The 18,226-nt window shown below is 43.2% G+C and overlaps 1 protein-coding gene across 2 annotated transcripts in view; it reads left to right on the forward strand.

The window, feature by feature from the left end:
* Positions 1-18,226, forward strand: part of ntrk3b (neurotrophic tyrosine kinase, receptor, type 3b) — a 223,785-nt gene that overhangs the window by 26,339 nt on the left and 179,220 nt on the right. For both annotated transcript variants that reach the window (XM_086025698.1, XM_086025699.1), the window contains exon 2: positions 2,608-3,245. In XM_086025698.1, coding sequence (XP_085881824.1) covers positions 2,851-3,245 — 395 coding nt within the window. In that variant the 5' untranslated portion in view covers positions 2,608-2,850. The remainder of the gene's footprint in view (positions 1-2,607; positions 3,246-18,226) is intronic.

Below are 18,226 nucleotides of genomic sequence, written 5' to 3' on the forward strand. Positions count from 1 at the left end.
TCATTTTCGTACTCATTTGGTGGCTGCAACACACATTAGACTTGCTCAGTGCTGGCTGTATTTTCATGAAATATGCAGATATTGATGTAAAGGGACTTTAAAGGTTTGGCTGGTAATTGCCTCGGCCCCTGATCTGAAGGGGCCATAGCAGCTGGCTGATTTTTGCACATATCAATGGGAAAAAAAAATTTGGTACTCTGACCTCCAGGCCAGGGGCGATTCTAGGATCAGACGTTTAGGGGTGCTGACAGTTTTGTTGCGGGTTTGCATGCGCGCGCACACAATTAGCTAGTCGCTCCGCTGAATTTTCTGTTGACTCTGATGCGTCAGTTTTGCAGGATCTGTGGTTGAAAGTGCACAGTTGTTGTTGTTTTCCCGCTTCACTGTGTTGCGTGTAAAAGGCACACATGACTCTAAATCTTGTGTTATGGCTCTGATGCTTCAATTTTTTTCTGATATTCACTGGGTTCTGATATGTCCGCTATATATTAGGACACTGTGGCAAATTTGCAGGATCTCTGATTAAAAAAAAAAAAAAAAGAAAGAATTTCCTGTTTAGGATACATTTTATGCTTTGAAAGTATTATTTACAAATGCCAGCGTACTCTATACCACCTGCGACCTTGACGTGGGGGAAAAGTTAACCATTCTCGGGTTGTTTGCTCCCGCCTGATGCGTGAAAGCGGAGCGTAATGGAAGGCATAAAATAATAAAGTCAACAATAAAGTCAAACATGCAGAGTGGATACTTGGCTCGGCTCATCTTCTCTCTCTCTCTCTCTCTCTCTCGCTCTCTCTCTTCCAATTCTGTCATATTTTTTCACCTTTTTATCGACAGGACTTTTATTAGCCGCCGAGTGGAAGGCTGGAAATAAAAGATGTCTGCGTGCTTAAATGGCGTTACAGTGCGAAGACAATGGTGTCGCGGAGTAATGGCGTTTAATCTGATGCCAGCCTTTGATCATAATCTGGCTCACGTCACGCTTCCTTCTCAATCTCGCATCTTAATCCTCAAATTCCTACTTAAGGACGCCGTTGTTAACCGCACGCGCACAACCGCTCATCAGCTTCATTTTTTGATTACAGCGGAACACCAAGTTCATACAATGTTGCTTTTAATTGTTGTTAGCATTGTTTTTAGCATGAGCGTTCCAATCCCAATCGTGCCTGGAAATCATATTTATGGGTCTTCTCCACAGTGTAAGGAAAATTTCGTTGTTAGCGTTGTTTTTATCATTATTAGCCTTAGCCTTCAGAATTAATCGATACCAAAAACAATTTCTAGTGGTCAAATCATATTGAGTGTTCTCTGTTGGAAACACATCGCATTGCGTGGAGCATTTTTGAGCCCACCAATGTGTGAAACATCATCGTGGCCTGACCAAATCATATTATGGGTCTTAAAGACAAATTTTTTTGTTGGTAATGTGCAATTTGTTGTCTGTTGTTTTCCCCAATAGTTAAAGGAAGGGTCTGCTCCAGTAGAAATCTTATTAAAGGTGGTTGCTACATGCAATTATCACATTTTAAGACCAGTAGTGAAATACATGTCGCTTTGTTGCTAGCATTGTTTATAGCATTAGTATTCATATTCCACATCCTCTTATTTACAAATATGGACAGTTGCTCCTGACGCTACATCAGTAGATAAATGAGGTACAGTGTGAAGCATTTTGAGTACCGCAGGTAGAAAAGCGCGACAGGCCTACAAATGACAGCCCATTGACCATTTAGCTTGCTTTGAGTCTTCACCACCGTTTAAGGCAAATGACAAAGGAAATACATTGCTTTCTTGTTAGCATCGTTCTTAGCATTAGCATTCCAAGTCCACTAACGGTCAAAATGTCTTCTATTGTACAAATCATATTATGAAGGATCATATGACTATACTATATCATTATATTATATGTCACTATATCATCTTTGAGCCTTCTCACAGTTTGAGGTCAATTCCTTTGTTTTTAGCATCAGCATTCAGAGTCCACCAATGGCTGAAATATCTCGTTCGGATCTGTAAATGATGAATGTTGCGCTAAGCACCCGCGTTTGCCCCAGTTTGCGGTTAATTTCCATGCTGTTAGCATTGTTTAAAGCATTAGGATTACCAAATTGCTTTGTTAGCCTCGTAGCAATTAGCATCACCAATGGCTAAATACTGTATAAATCACACGCCTCTTTGAGTCTTCACCGCTGTTTGTCGGATGACGTTGACGTCAAATGTGTGGCTTTGTTGAGAACGTTGTTTTAACGTTAGCAAGCTGTGTCGGTCACACATTTATATTGCGTTAAAAAAAAAAAATGCTTTTCTAACCATATCATTGTAGAAAATATAACTGTAATTATTGAATCGCTGCCTTTATGTCCATGATGCCATTTGGTGCGCCCTACTGTATATGTTTGTGTGCGGGTGCGTGTGAACGCGCGCGCGCTGTAATCACACTTGACTGCATGCAGCTTCTGCAGGTGTCAGTACGACAGCAGCCGGTGGGAGGGACTCTGACGCCTCCAACTTCTCATTCGATGCCTCTCTCTCTCTCTCTCGCTCTCTCTCTCACTCTCTCTCTCTCACTCTCCGCTCCCTCTCTCTCCCTCTCATCCCTCCATCCAGTCAGTCCTGCTCCAGCATCACGCTGAGGAGGAGAGAGCAGCATCGGAGAGTCCGTGGAGGGGAGCCACCATGCACGTCTGCCTGGAGATTTCTTCCACTTGATTACCGTGTTTTTTTTATTTTTCATTTGCATTTCCCTCCCCCCCCTCCTCTCTTTCTGTGTGCGTGCGTGTGTGTGTGCGTGAGCGCGTGGATTTGTGCGTGTGAGTGTGTGTGTGTGTGTGTATATATAAATATATATATATGTATATATATGTGAGGAGGCAAGGACACACCACACAGAGCATCCTCTGTTCTCTTAAGGAAGGACACCAGGACCTCCTCTCCCTCCGTTTCTTCTTATTCCTCTTGTGTTTTCCATCTTTCCTTGGAGACATGGATCTATGCCTGGACCCGCCGCGGATTTGCCGGGGCTGGCGGCTTTTCTCCGTCCTCCTGATCCTCGCCCTCCTCTTTCGGGACCACCTGAGCTCCATGCTGGACTGCCCGCCGACGTGCAGCTGCTCGCCCACCGAGATCTATTGCAATAAGTCTGACAGCGGCCGCTTCTTCCCGCTGCTGGCGGTGCAGGACGGAGCCGGAGCCAACGGCAGCGGAGCCGTGGACATAGCTGACTTGTTCAAAAACATCACATCCATGTGAGTAGGTCTTGGTGTGTGTGACTTGTACCACCTCACTTTTTTTCTTTTTTTTTTTTTTTTCTGAGTATGTGCATGGTGGTTGGGGGTGGGGGGGACGAGTGGTGGCGAGGGTGTGCGTCCTGAAAGTTGCACCCCCGCAGGCCTCTTCATCAGCATCCTCCTCATCCTCTTTTTCACAAGGAGGAGGAGGAGGAGGATGTTGCGTCCGCGTCCAACTGCTCCGACAGATTGCGCCAAATGGAACAGAAATAAATGGCGCAGTGAGGTCAAACAGTTACATATCACTACCCTCCACCACCCTCCTTTGGGACCCCCCCCCCTCCCAATTTATGAACTTGAGACAGATGTGTATGTTACACAGGTGCAAAAATAACACTTGCAGTGTGACGTGGTGTGTGGAAGCTGTGCGCAAATGTGCCGGATGCAGCGTCTTTTTGTTCAAGATTGAAGCCGTCCCTCATCAGTCGGTCAAAATCGGAGCTTCCCTTCTTGAAAACTCCAGACAATTGCGTGGCTCAGTTCTTGTTACAAAGGCGATGAGTAACATTTTCAGTGGTGTGTTGTCCTGGAAGCTGTGCAAAAAAATGTGCTAAGATATACCTCACAGAGCCTTCACTTAACACTTGTGTTACTGTGCTGGATGCAGCTTTTTTTTCCCTTTTTTTTTTTTTTTGCCGTCAAGTACTCCAAGTGCAGTCCCCACAACAGTTCCGAAATCTACATTTTGTGTTGTCGGGTGTGAAAGCTGGCCGCAAATATTCTGGTTGCTTTCAAGATCAAAGCCTTGCCTCACGAGTTGGCCCAAAAAAATCAGAGCTTCCTTTTTGAGAAGTCCCCCCAAAATGCATTTTGTATAGCTTAAAACTTGTCGTTGTGCAGGATGCAACTTTTTACTTGATCAAAGGATATCGCTTGTGAGACTTCAAATACATCCTCCGAGGAGTTAAAAAATAAATAAAATAAAAAAATCAGGCCTTTCCTTTGAAAGTCGACTCGGATGCATTTTGTGTGGGAATGCTTGATGATTTGGTGTTGGATGCATATTGTTTTGCTGAAATGAAAGTCACCTCACCTTATCATGTTCATAATCCACGGAGGCCAAAATCAAAGCTCTCTTTCTTGAAGAGTCCATAAGAATTGAGAGATGTGTGCGGCATTGCGTAGCTTCTGTCTCCCCCTGGGCGCAACTTCTGACTTACAACAACCATCACTTTGATATAACGAAGGCTAGGCCTAGCCTCGCAGACCCACTGTGTGATTGCGGAACATTTTTATTCCGTCTTGAAGGACAACAGGTTGGGGGTGGAAAACGTTTTTTTTTTGTTTTTTTTCCAGAAAGAAATAATTATTGTATGATTAGTTTCTGCTATAGAAACACAAAATGGTCTCCACCCATTGCTAGCTAAAATACGCACAACGGGAATTATAAAACACAGGATCACTGGTGTGAGAGGAACTTGTAAGGCTTAGTCAGTATTGTGACACGTTTAGTAGTGGCGTGGATGTTGTGTTGGTTGCTTCGTTTTTGTGATAAAGAACCAAAATATCATTTTGTGTTGCTAGACTTGTGACGTTGGTGTGTGCGGAAGCCGTGCTCAAATGCGCCAGATGCAACTTAAACTCATTCACTGCCAGACATTTTCAGACCCTCTTTTACCCGAACCTCTGAAAAAATTTGAAAAAAAAAATATAAATGAATTCCTGCGATTGAATGGCCGGACTGCGAAAAGACAAATAGATTCGTCAATGGCAGTGAATGAGTTAAGATCAACACTAAAAAGTTGGTCGAAGCTTTCTTTCTTTAAAAGCTCAGAAAATGTGTGTTCTTTTGATGTCGTGCGGAGAAGCTGTGCCAGATGTAGCCTATTGTGTTTCAGAGCAAAGCCATCCATCACAATACAATATGCATTTTGTGTGTCTTGCCTGCAAAGCTGCGTGCAAATGTGCTGGATGCCGCTTTTTTTTTTTTTTTTTTTTTTTTAATTCTCATGATCAAACTATCCCACATGAGTCTTCAAGTACATTCTCAATAACAAAACCTGAACATGCATGTATGTGGCTCAAGGTTGTCGTGATGGGAGCTGTGTGTGGTTGTGCTGGATGCATCTTTGTCTGTTTAAGGCCATCCCTTACAAACCAAGCACATGGCGGAGAAAAATGCTTTATGTGGCTCCGCACTTGTGGTGTTGTGCCATAAGTGGAAGCTGTGCACAAATGAGCCTGATGAAGCTTTTTTTTGTGTCAAAGAGCAAAGCCATCCCTCACAAGCCTTCAAGTGCATCATCAGATCTCCTCCTCTAGAAAAGACCAGAAAATGCCTTTTGTGTAACTTAACCTTAGTTGTGTTGAGTGCATCTTTTTTTTGTGATGTTGCCTTACTGCAAGGAGGAACATGCTCCACTGCAATTACAGAATTTCTTGTTTAGGTTTAAGATCCAAGCCGTCATTTACACGCTTTTCTTTCTTTAAAGAGGGAAGTCAAGCCCCCAAAAATCTTTGCAATATGTTCTATGCGCCTTCATTAGTCCAAACACAGCATTCTGATTGATATTGCGTTTGTGGAGTTAAAGTGGAAGTCAACCCAGACATAATTTTTTCAAGAATATCTTCTATTCAGGCCCACTCGTTGAAACAAGGCATTCTGATTAATATTGCATTTGTGGAATAAGAGTTAATCCACCCGTTTTTAGCCATGTCTGGGGGCAGCCATTTTGTCACTTCTGTCAACTGAAAATGACATCACAGTTGATCAGGGCTCAGGTAACGACCAATCACAGCTCACCTGTTTTCTGAATCTGAGCCATGATTGGTGGTCAGCTGAGCCCTGAGCAACTGTGATGTCATCTTCAGTCGACAGATGTGGCAAAATGGCCGCCCTCTGAGCTAGCTAAAAACAAACACAATATTAATAAGAATGACTTGTTTCGACTAATGGGCCTGCATAGAACATATTCGTGAAAAAAATATGTTTGGGTTGACTTCCGCTTTAAGCAGCCAAATCCACCCGTTTTTAGCTTTCTGAGGGGGCGGGCATTTTGTCACTTCTGTCAACAAAAAAGGACATCACAGTTGCTCAGGGCTCAGGTAACGACCAATCATGGCTCAGCTTCAGAAAACAGAGCTGTGATTGGTCTTTATCCGAGCCTTGAGCAACTGATGTCATTTACAGTCGACAGCAAGTGGCAAAATGGCCGCCCCTTCAGATGGACAAAAACGGATGGATTTTGCTGCTTAACTCATATTCCACAAACGCAGCATTAATCAGAATGCCGTGCTTCAACCAGTGGGGCTGCATAGAAGACATTCTTGTCAAGCAATTTTTGGGTTGACTTCCCCTTTAAAAGGTCAAGAGAAGCGCATTTTGAGCGGCTCCACACTTGTGGTGATGCATCGCAAACGTCCTGGAGGCTGCCCCATTTACATAGGAAGTCGCTCCGGAAGGAATTCCCACTCATATAACCAAGCCTCTCGTTGGCCTCGCATCACTTTTGGGCACCCGTTTTAACCTTTTAATTCAATAACTCAGTTGCTGTGCGCCACTAGAGGGTAGCCTGCGCCCGCATCCTCTTGCTCATCCCCTTCCTCCAGCCCTCTCCATCTTTTTTCCGAACTGCATTAAAAGGCAAAGAAGAGAATGGCGAGGACATGAAGGCGGCGGCACCCTCGGTGGTGATTACCGTGACCCGGTGCAGCGCGTCATGACTTATTCATGGTGTAACCTGTTGGCGTCATTTATCTCCCCTCTTGTCCACCCCGGTTCGGATGGGCTGCTGGCTTGATTGCTTTTTCCTTAAAAACAACAACAACAAGTTTAAAGGGAAAAAGTCGTGGTCTCATTAGCATTTTTTCTTTTATTTATTTATTTATTTATTTTTTTTAGTATAGAGCTACTAATCGGATTGACCCGCCAGACGCCTGTTGTGGCTCCGCTCCAGCAGCCGTCTTGTTTTTCTGCTTCCCTCAAGCAAAAGGTTGACAAACAAATGCACCGGTGTCGTCTAAATATGACTGATCATTTCTGATGGCTCACTCTAAGTATAAAGTGCTTCTTGTGGATGTAAAATTCACAATAAATAGGGATTTGGAGTTGAAGAAGGTGTAATTTGATGATTCTTGCGGTCATCAAGATTGTGTGACCGGCATACCACGCGATCAATTCAGGCTCGACTAACCGGCTGCCGAAGAGGGCTGAATACTAAAGGGGAAAATGACAGAATTGGGTGCAAAAGTTAAGCCGGAGGTTCATATTGCATCACAATCTACAGTAAACCTACACAATTGCAATATATAATACAACATAGAGGCTGAACTATGAGTAATTTAAATATTTATAATAGTCATAAGCTGCAGTACTTCAACCCCCAAATGTTCTTAACATTATGTGCCTCCACTAGTCAAAACACGGTATTCTGAATAGTATTGCACTTCTTGTGGAATAGGAGTAAAGCAGTATGAGCCACCCATTTTTGTCCATGTCAGGGGGTGGCCATTTTGCCACCTGCTGTCGACTGAAAATGACATCACAGTTGCTCAGGGCTCAGGTCAACCAGTCATGGCCCTGAGCAACTGTGATGTCATTCTCAGTTGACAGACGTGACAAAATGGCCGCCCCCTGAGATGGATAAAATCGGATAAAATGTTGCTGTTTAACTCATATTCCAGAAACACAATATTAATCAGAATGCCGTGTTTAGGCTACTGAAGGCGCATAGAACATATTTTTGAAAACATTTTTTTTGCGGGTGTCTTCCCGTTTAACTTTTAAAAATTTTATGTAATTTATTTTTGGGGCATTTTTACCCAAGATACTCCTAGAACGAAGCTGCAGCTGCAACAAAGTGCTTTACAGAACATACCATAAAACATGAACTCACTACTGCCAGACACACAGTCCAGACAATCGATGCCAGGAACTTAATTATATTTTTTTCAAACGTTAGTGTAAAAGAGGGTCTAAAAATGTCTGGCAGTGAAATGAGTTTTAACAATAATACACTCATAACCATTCCTAAGCCTACCAGCACCACCAAAATCTTGTATTTTTCACTATTTTACCTTTAATATTTTATGTCGGCTGGCGCACCTAAAATGACGTACCGGAAATGCATTTTACGTAGGAACGGGTGGAGCACAGCTTCGTCATTTGTAAACAGATGACCAAACATATTTTTGCATTTCTGTAGCAGAAAATAATCATATGCTAATTACCTCCTCCGAAGGATCCATCTTTCATTTTTGATATTTCTAGTAGTCACTATAGAGGGCCGGTTTACTCCAGAAAAATGCAGTTTTAATGCGTGTGTAGAGGTGCTGCTGCTGTGACAATGACTTGACTTTTTCCTCTCTCTTTTGCTGTGGCTCAACATTTAAACAACATTCAACAGATTGAATGGCTATGTTATGCTTCTCTGCTCAAATGTAGAAAAAAGTTTATCCATCTTGCTTGGCCTCAAGCTGATCGGCGCCCCTAAACTGGTGATCGTCAAATCGCCCCTGGTAAGCCTGCTACTTGTACCGCCGCTACAGTTGTGATGGTAACAATTCAGCCAAAGCCCCAGAGGCATCTGCAATGTGACACACGTCAGTGGCATGCAGTCGTCTTTAATTGAACTTAATCCCCACGAAATGACAACATGAAGGAACAAACTTCTCATTGCGCTATTTGCCCCTCCTTGCTCTCACTCCTTAGTTTCTTTCCTTGACCCCTTGATGGGACCTTTGGCCGGAGGAGCTAACGTGGGCAAGGATTAAAGACTGAGATGGCTGCAAATAAAGACACTAGATTTAGCCTTAATTTCGAAGTATAACAGCGTTCATTAGTTGGCAATTAATTCAGTCCTTGTGTGCTGACTCATCGGACAGCAATTGCAACAGGAAGTCGACGGGCGGGGAAGTTGCAAGGACACAGTGAGAAAAAAAAAAAAGTCTGAAATGTGTATTTACCTACAATACAGACTGGGAAACAAATAGAATGCCCAAGATCCCCAAGATGAAGAAATTAGCAGAGATGGGCATTCCGTCCCAGGGACGAAATGGATGGACGGACAGAGAACGAGAAGTCTTTTAAAAAGGACGGACTAAGCAAGGATGAAAGTGTTTTTTCGTCCGTCCTTCTAATCGTCCCTAACCGGGTCAAGTACCGACTGTCGTGTTGCGTTGGGTTCTTTTAAAAAGCGAGACCACTGTTCTCGTCCCGCCAGTAACATTGCACAGGCATAGTCTGCCCTCTAGTGGTTCAACACATGTAATACCATGGGTAACGCCACACGACTGACAGAAACACGCCTACCTATTTTGTGTGTGTAATCCGGGATGCGGTATTGCATCGGGCGTAGGAAAAGTGTGGATAGCATTCCTGTTTTGTTTTGGAACGGTAGAGCTCTGAACCAATTCACTGGTGGTCTCATTTCTACTAGCCAGAATCTTATCCCTGGTGTCCGTGTCCATTGTCTCTGACTTTCCTACTTGTCAATGTGAGGACTGCGCCTCGTAGGGGGAGTGGTTCTCCCTTGACAGAAATCGCGCGAGAAAAACGGAACATTTATTGCATTGTAACGCAAAGGTTTTGTAACAAAACACAATAGTGGTGCGTTATAAAGCAATCTTGAATATTCTCGAGATGTGATGGATGAAAAATATTTTATTCATATTAATTGAAACCTTAAAACATGCCATTTAAGAAACAATAATGGAATTATCTTTTCTTTTTTTCTTTAAATTACGCCCTGTAGACGGCGTAATTTTTTTTTTTTTCCTTTGGGCCACACTGTATAACTTCCTATTTGCTCCTTAGTCTGAAATAAATGTTGCAAAAAAAGCAGAAGAAAAAGCTAAATACACCCTTTGAGGTGTTTTGCAATTTTATGAGTAATTTGCCTAATTATTTTGGTCTCATTTGTCCAAATTGCACAGCATCGCTGATACATAAGCTTCACTATTAGCATATCTGTCATGTGAAATTCATAATTAAAAGCAAATATATTCAGCCAAGGACATTTCTTCACATGTGCGTCTCGTATTCAACCCGAGCAACCGGCCAGAAGAAAAGCGGCACGGCTGGCATCTGTTTGCGCCCGCGGTACGACACGTCCTCGGCCCTCTCTGCGAAGATGGCAGCGTTGTCGCCAAAAGGGCCGCCTAAATGAACAAGTGGCGAGTCCAGATAATAGTTTATTCGCTTGGCAGCGGGAGGCATGGGCTCTTTTTTGAAGTGGAGGAGATGGGGCCTGGTTGTCACACTCGAAGATAAAGAAACACAATTTTCAGTCAGAAAGTGATGTGCCAGACAGGTTGCGGTTAAGTGTTGTTTCTTTGCGCCTTCTAATTAATGTCTCCACCTCCGATGTTGGAGCTGGCGGTCTTCTCGGGGGGGGGATATTTTAAATCTTCCTTAGGTGATTTAACATGGCTCATATCTTCACAACAGGTAAACGTACACACCAGATATCAGAATCATTTTTATTGGCATAGTGTGTAAAAACACACACCGAATTGATCTCAGGTCGGATGAGCTACACTAGCATTGCAGTACTATGACAAGCAAAGACTTGACACAGTAGTACACAGAGTCTTTATGCAATGTGAGGGTACTGTTGGTGCTGTAGTACCGACCAATGACTGTGCAAACGATGCGGGGAGTCAACTCATCAAGCGAAGAAAGTAACCAGTAGTGCGGTAATTACAATACAATGTTAGTTGTGTAGATGATGCAGATAACTGTCGCACCATTTAAAGCGGAAGTCAACCCAAACATATCTGTTAAAGAATATGTTCTATGCAGGCCCACCAATTGGAACACAGCATTCTGATTAATATTGTGTTTGTGGAATATGAGTTAAGCAACAAAATCCGCGCTTTTCTTAGCTTCAGAAAACTGGTTGGTCGTTATTTGAGCCCTGTGATGTCATTTTCAGTCGACAGAAGTGAAAAAAAATGGCCGCCCCCTGAGATGGCAAAAAAAATGGGTGGATTTTGCTGCTTAACTCATATTTCATAATATGCCTTGTTTCAGCTAGTGGGCCTGCATAGAACATATTCTTGAAAAAAAATATGTTTGGGTCGACTTTCACTTTAAAGTGTCGTTTAATCCAGAGGTCTTGCTTTGACAAACTCCTTCTGGGCACTTTGCCCGTATTGGAAGCATGTGTCTGAGACAGATGGGCAACGCTTAACTGTGAAGCTTTTTCACCTACGCCACCTAATGTGGGTGGGTGTGGCATAGCATCAAAGTTTGATCCTTTCATTTGCTCAAACAACCATGAAAACCCGAGCGTGACGGCCTGTTCATCACAATAGCATTTTGAAGTCCCGGTGAAGACTCCCTGTCTATGATAGTGTTTGATGAAGACTGATTTATGGATCCGTCATCCTCATCATCACCACCATTTTGTTGTCACGCCGTTCCGCTGATGCACTAAACTTGTTTAAGGAGCCCACATCAATTTGCTTTATACCCAGTTGAAAACGCCGCCATAAAAAAAAGAAGGAAAGAATACAGTCATAGCACACAGCGTCCCATAATAACACCGCTGGGATTTATCTGTAGTCACACACATCATTAACATTACATCATCACGTGTGCTACTTGCAAACGAGCGAAGCCAAATAGTCCTGCAGAGGTTTGTTTTATATTCTTTTGAAGATAACAATGGCATCACAAGCGACTATTTGCAGACGATGACGAGGTTTAAGCGGTGTTTAATGCGTCGCTGCCGCATCAGTAAGACAAAACTGCACTGAATATGGACGCCGTCATTTTGAATAGTGGTTATCCACTCCTCTGATATGTGTCTAAGGATTTGTTTCCTTTCGTCCTACTTTTCTACAAGGCCGTTACAGTTTGTGCACATTCCTGTTTTTCTCATCCAGAGAGACCGATCAATAATTGTTTCTTAAAGAGAAGTCAACTCTTTTTTTTTTTCCCAAGAAATACGTCTTTGCCATGTTTTCTTTCGATAGTAGTTAAAGCGGAAATCAACCCAAAACTCTTTTTTTTTCTATGCAGGCCCACTAGTTGAAACAAGGCAATATAATTAATATGAAATATGAGTTAAAGCGGAAGTCTACCCCAGGGAGTCCTCATTTTACGAACGGGTTCCGTTTCTACACTGGCGATGTAACCTGACTTTCGGCGTATGCCGGATTTCACCGTTAAAGTCGAAATTTACGTCAAAATACTTTTAATTTTTAATAAAAAAATTACAAAAAATACATTGAAATAAAAACATAAGATGCTGTACTTAGCATTACCGCTGAGAAGTGGATGGAGAAGGACGGGAGGAGGGTGAAAAAGGCAAAGATACTGCCGGCGCACACAGACACGATCGAGACATTCTGCGCATGCACAACTGCAAGGAATGCTGGTCCTTGTAGTACAGGAAGTGCTTGTATGCGGAAGTGCGGTGATTTGCGCGCAACCACCGCAAATATCCAAGCAGAGGGAAACAAGCTCAAAGACGCAGCAGAAAAGCACACGTATGGAGCGAGGAGGAAACCGGCTGCTTCATTCCATGTGGTGAGTGACATGAATATCAAGTGTTGTATTGACGGTTGAGAGTAACAAGCGGAAATGACGTCCATTTGAGTCATGACGCCATGTGCCGCCGTACACAGTGGCTTATTCAAATGCCGGAGCGACTCTGTCCGCTCAATCATGTAAACGGGATATTCAGAATGCTTCAGAAATCGGAATTTTGACTTTAGCCATCTCAGGGGGCGGCCATTTTGTCACTTCTCTTGACTGAAAATGACATCACAACTGCTCGGGGCTTAGGTAACGACCAATCATGGCTGACCTGTTTTTCTGAAACTCAGCCGTGATCGGTCATTATCTGAGCCCTGAGGGTGTGCGATGCCATTGCCAGTTGACAGAAGTGACAAAATGGCCGCCCCCGGAGATGGCTAAAAACGGGTGGATTTTGTTGCTTAACTCATATTCCACAAACACAATATTAATCAGAATGCTGTGTTTCAACTAGTGGGCCTGCATAGAACATATTCTTAAAAATATGTTCGGGTTGACTTCCGCTTTAACTGCTATCGAAAGAAAACATGACAAAGAAGTATTGACTCACTGCAAACCCTAACCAGCAGCAACTTTCAACGGAAGCACTCTTGCCGACCGACGTGATGACAACCTACAATACGTGCTTTGTTTATATCTTGGCCACGTAACCATAGATAATTAAAAGAATAATACACTTTCTCATTAGCAAATGACAAAAGCGGCATCTGCTTACTTAACTCTAATTATTCAATCTTGGATCGGGACCAGACACAATCTACTCGCATCTAAATTCAGCGCTTTTTGGGCCGCTCTCCAAACATCTCAATAAAGACAAAAGTTTGTGCCAGAGTAAGTCTGACAAATGATAGGTTATTCGAGGATCACAATACACTTAATTAGCTCATCAGAAAGCGTGCAACTGGAGATTTAAGTGCCATTTAATTTCATAATGCGTTTAGAGGACCTGAGTCAATTATGGACTCATGGAATCATCTATAGTCTTCCTCCTCCGGGCCTGGCTGTAGCTCAGACGATGCCCGTGCTGGGATATGATCATCATCGAGGTCAATACCGTATGACATTTGTCACATTTATGCGGCCCACTATTTGTTATAGCGGCGATTCGAGCGCTTGTGCTGAACTGTTGACGAATCTCTCAAACTAAGATAATCAGTTGAGATTTGGTCGAGATTTGACATTCTTTGTATTGTACCTGGTTATCAGCGATTTTATTTTGGACACTTCATCTTGCTTGAGATACAATTCAAAATCAATAAGGTTCTTGGTAGCGGTAGGGAACACAATGGCATTTTGTTTTTCCACATGAACTAAAACCAATCTGCACTAACTGTTAGCTAGTGAAACTGTGCTGGTGATGTGAATCATGACTGACAAGTTGACTAGCCGACTCTTGGAGCTTAGCAATCTATACTATGAGATCTTAGATTCATTATTTAGACCCTGAAAAAATGGACTCCGGACAAAAGAGGATGTCTGGTCACCCAGTGTAATGGTTGTCATGTTGACTGATCAGTAACTGCTGGGAGACGGATTGGAATTGAGCAATCGAGTTAATGAAATTCTTGATGCTTTGTTTAGCTCCCATAAAAATGGACTTGTCCAAGCAAAAGACCTCTGATCAAATGGCGAGTATGTCGACTGAGCAAGATAGAAGATCAATAACAACGAAATAATAAAAATCTGGAAAACAATCTAAAACCCTGAAATAAAATGCTGGAAAATCTGAAAAAATATAAAAAGGTGAAACATACTTTAAAACAAATCTCTTTAAATATGCGAACTAAAACTAATCTGAGGACAAAGAGGACAAGAGCTCTGGTCAAGTAACCGTACACCCAGAATATCTTGAAATATCAGAAAATATCTTGAGGGGAAAGAAATCTGAAAGAAAAACTATAAAAATAATAAAAAATGGAAAATAATCTCAACCTGAAAATATATCTGGAAAATGTGAAAAAAAATGGAAAGAGGGACAGGATGGTCTGGTTATCTAACCGTAGACTAATTAGTAGACTTTAAAAATGTTGTCTTTGAACGGAAACCAGAGTCACAGTGTAATGGAAGGCTACACGCCGACTGATGTGCGGCCATTTCTTTGGATGGAAAACAGTGGAAGTAGGCGGATGGTGGGAGAGCACATCTGGTCGCCCCTTTTTTTTTTATAAAAACGGCTTCTACTTTGGGGCCTTATGAGGTCTTGTGGGGAAGTTACGGTGATTGTGACGAGAAGTAGCAGGACACCAGATGAAACAAAGCCTCAACCTCGCCGTCTGGACTACTAAAATAGCTGGGAAAATGTGTGCAGGAGTCTTTTTAATGCAGGATTTTTGATGGCTGCCATCTTGGATTAATATCACATTGGGCTTCATCAAATAATCATGGAGCTAAAATGAAGCCGCTCCCTAATGGAGTTGGTTTCATGCACCCCTCGAAGCTGGCGTTTGGGTCCCGAGTATTGGGAATCCAATTCAGCTCTTGCATGGGTGGGGAAGACCTTTTTCCGTCCTGTTTGCCTGTTAGTTCATACAGAATAGAGAGATCTGTATGCCTTTTATGCCAGAACAGTTTTCCTATCTGACAGTGGAGTTTTTTCTTTATACTGCCACTGCGGCTGCTGGATGTTTATTGAAATTTGCAGTAGGAGAGAATGAGGTCCAAGAGGGGAGTGACAGAAAAGAAGAACAAGTCAGGACCGAGAGGAAAAATAAACAAGACCAGACACCAACTGTAGGGAAAGGGTAAGGGGGATTACATCCAGTACATACTACAATGTGACATTGTAGTCGAGTTCTTTCCAGGACTGTAGGGAAGGACCCTGTGAGGGAAGCACAGGATGATGTAGGATAGGACAAGACAGGACGGAAGACGACAAACAGAGCAAGCTAGGGAAAGCAGACACGGCTGTGCACTGTGGTGGCAGTCGCTGGGTAAATACTAAACAGCAGCGGAGGAACATCTCAAGGAGTTTTGCAAGGTCATAATCAGAATCATCTTTGTTGGCCAAGTATGTCAGAACACACAAAGGAATTTGTCTGCCGCACTAGTAGTACCGTAACTAGCAGCAATAACAAAAGAACATTTGGAACGCGACACACGAGGACAGAGAGTCGTTAAGCAATGTAAGGATACAATTAGTGCGCTCGTACCCGACAATCACAGCTGTGCAAATCATCCAGAGAGTCCTTGAACATTTTTAAGCGTGCAGTGGGGTGGAATTTTGAGTCAACTGTATAAGCGGTTCAGATAATGGATGGTTGGATGTTTATGGAGTTAACGGCAAGGAAGAAGAAGCTATTGGAACGTCTGCTGGTTTTGGCGTGCATATTTCGATAACACTTACCCGAGGGAAGAAGCTGGAAGAGGTGGTGACCAGGGGCGTGGAGGGTTGAAGAGAATTTTGCCCTTTTTTTAAGTTCTTGCAAGTCGGGGCGAACCGATGATCTTCTCGGCAGTCCTAACTGTCCGTTGCAGTCAGATTTTGTGGCTGCACCAAATCAGACTGTGATGGGCAAACGCAGCCTTGATTGACTGAGTGCTGCAGTCAAAGGAAGTACATCGTCTGTTTGGCCTTTTTCAGGATGAACTTGTCGGTTTCTCACTTCAGGTCCCGAGCGACTGTAATTCCCAGGAACTTGCAAAGCGTGATGGTTGACACATGGGAGTTATATCTTGTAATTAAGGAATGGCCCTACCCAAGCAACTGAATCCCATAAATGTGTGTTTACAGACACCATCACGCATGTACAATAAATACCAGCGGTAACCTGGAATTGCTATGCCGGCATGATGGGGATGGAGGCCCCAACCCCAACCGGCCAAGAGGGGAGGGCGGCCGGACACTACCCATGTCCACGGACGCAGGGCGGTCCACCAGCCCCACTGAAGTGCCCCAAAAGCAGCCGCCAGGAGGAGAGTGCAGGGAACCCCGCAAAAGCTTGATAATGCTAATGATAAGACCGATTGAAGGATCGGGGCGGGGTCGCCTGTCACGTGACACACTTTGCCCTCCCTTGCTCTATATGCGCCGCCTCCAAGTCCCGCCCCGCACTTCCATATTGCTCGGCGCACCTCGGGCGCTTCGAGAGCATCATCAAATTTGCATGAACCTTTTCTTGCTGGAAAAGTGGGTCACGGCTCGCCATCCGAGAATTAGGAGGGGCCAACGTCTTCATTGAGATGCTGGGCGTGCGTCGGCCACCGCCAGAATCCGGGCCCGTGTGAGCAACCCAGCTTCTCCCGCACCCCAAGCCCCAACAACACCGCCTCCATCGTCCGTGCATCTGCGCGCTGCCCCAGCGCCTGAAGGAAGCATACTAATGAGGTCACTTCTGCGTGGCCGCCCCCCACCCCCGCGACCCCGCCCGTTCCCGCCGTCAAAAGACACCATTCAGAAGACTGAAGGCTGTTGCTGTTTGAGGCGGGATCAGAAAAGGCCTCGCCGAGGACTTTCAGGAGCTTACTGTTGACATTTACTTGAGCTTCAGTGTTTGCAGCGGCGGCTTACGAGGCATTTTTGCCGTCGCGTCAACTTTCACAGAGGGATGAGTCCTTGAGTAGGGGGGAGAAAAATATCACATCTTGATTTTCGGCTTCCGTCACTTCCAGCGGGCCAGGGCAAAATTCAGAATTTCGGAATTGAATTCAATTCAATGGATGAATTTGAATTGGCTCCTCCTCACAGGATGTTGAATTGAATTTGAATCACAGGAAGTGGGATTGAATGGAATGCAATCAAGGGAAATTGATTTCTCCAGTGTGCTTCAAACAAAATGTTTAAAATGTTTGGGGAGCCATTTTAAAGATTTAGATAAGGCAAGACATTCTGGAAAATGAACTGCTGATCTACCATCATATGAAACAATCTCGATGTTTTTACAGTTTTAATGATCTGTTTTATCCCAGTAGGCTTGTGATGTTAATCAAAACAATTGAAGAAAGAGAGATAAGCGCACACCAAAAACTGTCCAGAAGTTCAGATGTTGAGGAAAAAATTTTAAGTCAAAATAAAAAAAAAAAACTGCATTGCACAGTCCATAACAGATGAGAGTTATCTTTAATTTGACATAAAATAAAGTTTCAACACAGCCTTTATCAGATCTTTTTTTCCTTTTTGCTTAAGCCACAGCAATTACTACACTTCTACGATAATTATGTACATAGCCCTTACAATAATATTTGCATGAAATACATGTAAATCACCTCATATGCAGTAAAGCTTCACTGTGAAATACGCTTTACTTTCACATCATTATTTTCTTTGAATTTCATGGAATTTCAGTGAATTCTATTTCCTTCAATTCAAATTTCAATTGAAACTCTTGTTTGCCACCTCAATTCAAATTCAAGAATTGAATTGCAATTTATGGGTCTTTCTCAATTTTGTTACATTTGAAAAAATAAATCTGAAGTAAAATAAAAAAAAAACAACTTAAACTAGAAAAAAAAATGCCAT

The sequence above is a fragment of the Filicampus tigris genome, chromosome 3 (genome assembly GCF_054856515.1).
Source record: "Filicampus tigris isolate MCC_2025a chromosome 3, RoL_Ftig_1.0, whole genome shotgun sequence".
In the NCBI taxonomy this organism is placed as follows: Eukaryota; Metazoa; Chordata; class Actinopteri; order Syngnathiformes; family Syngnathidae; genus Filicampus; species Filicampus tigris.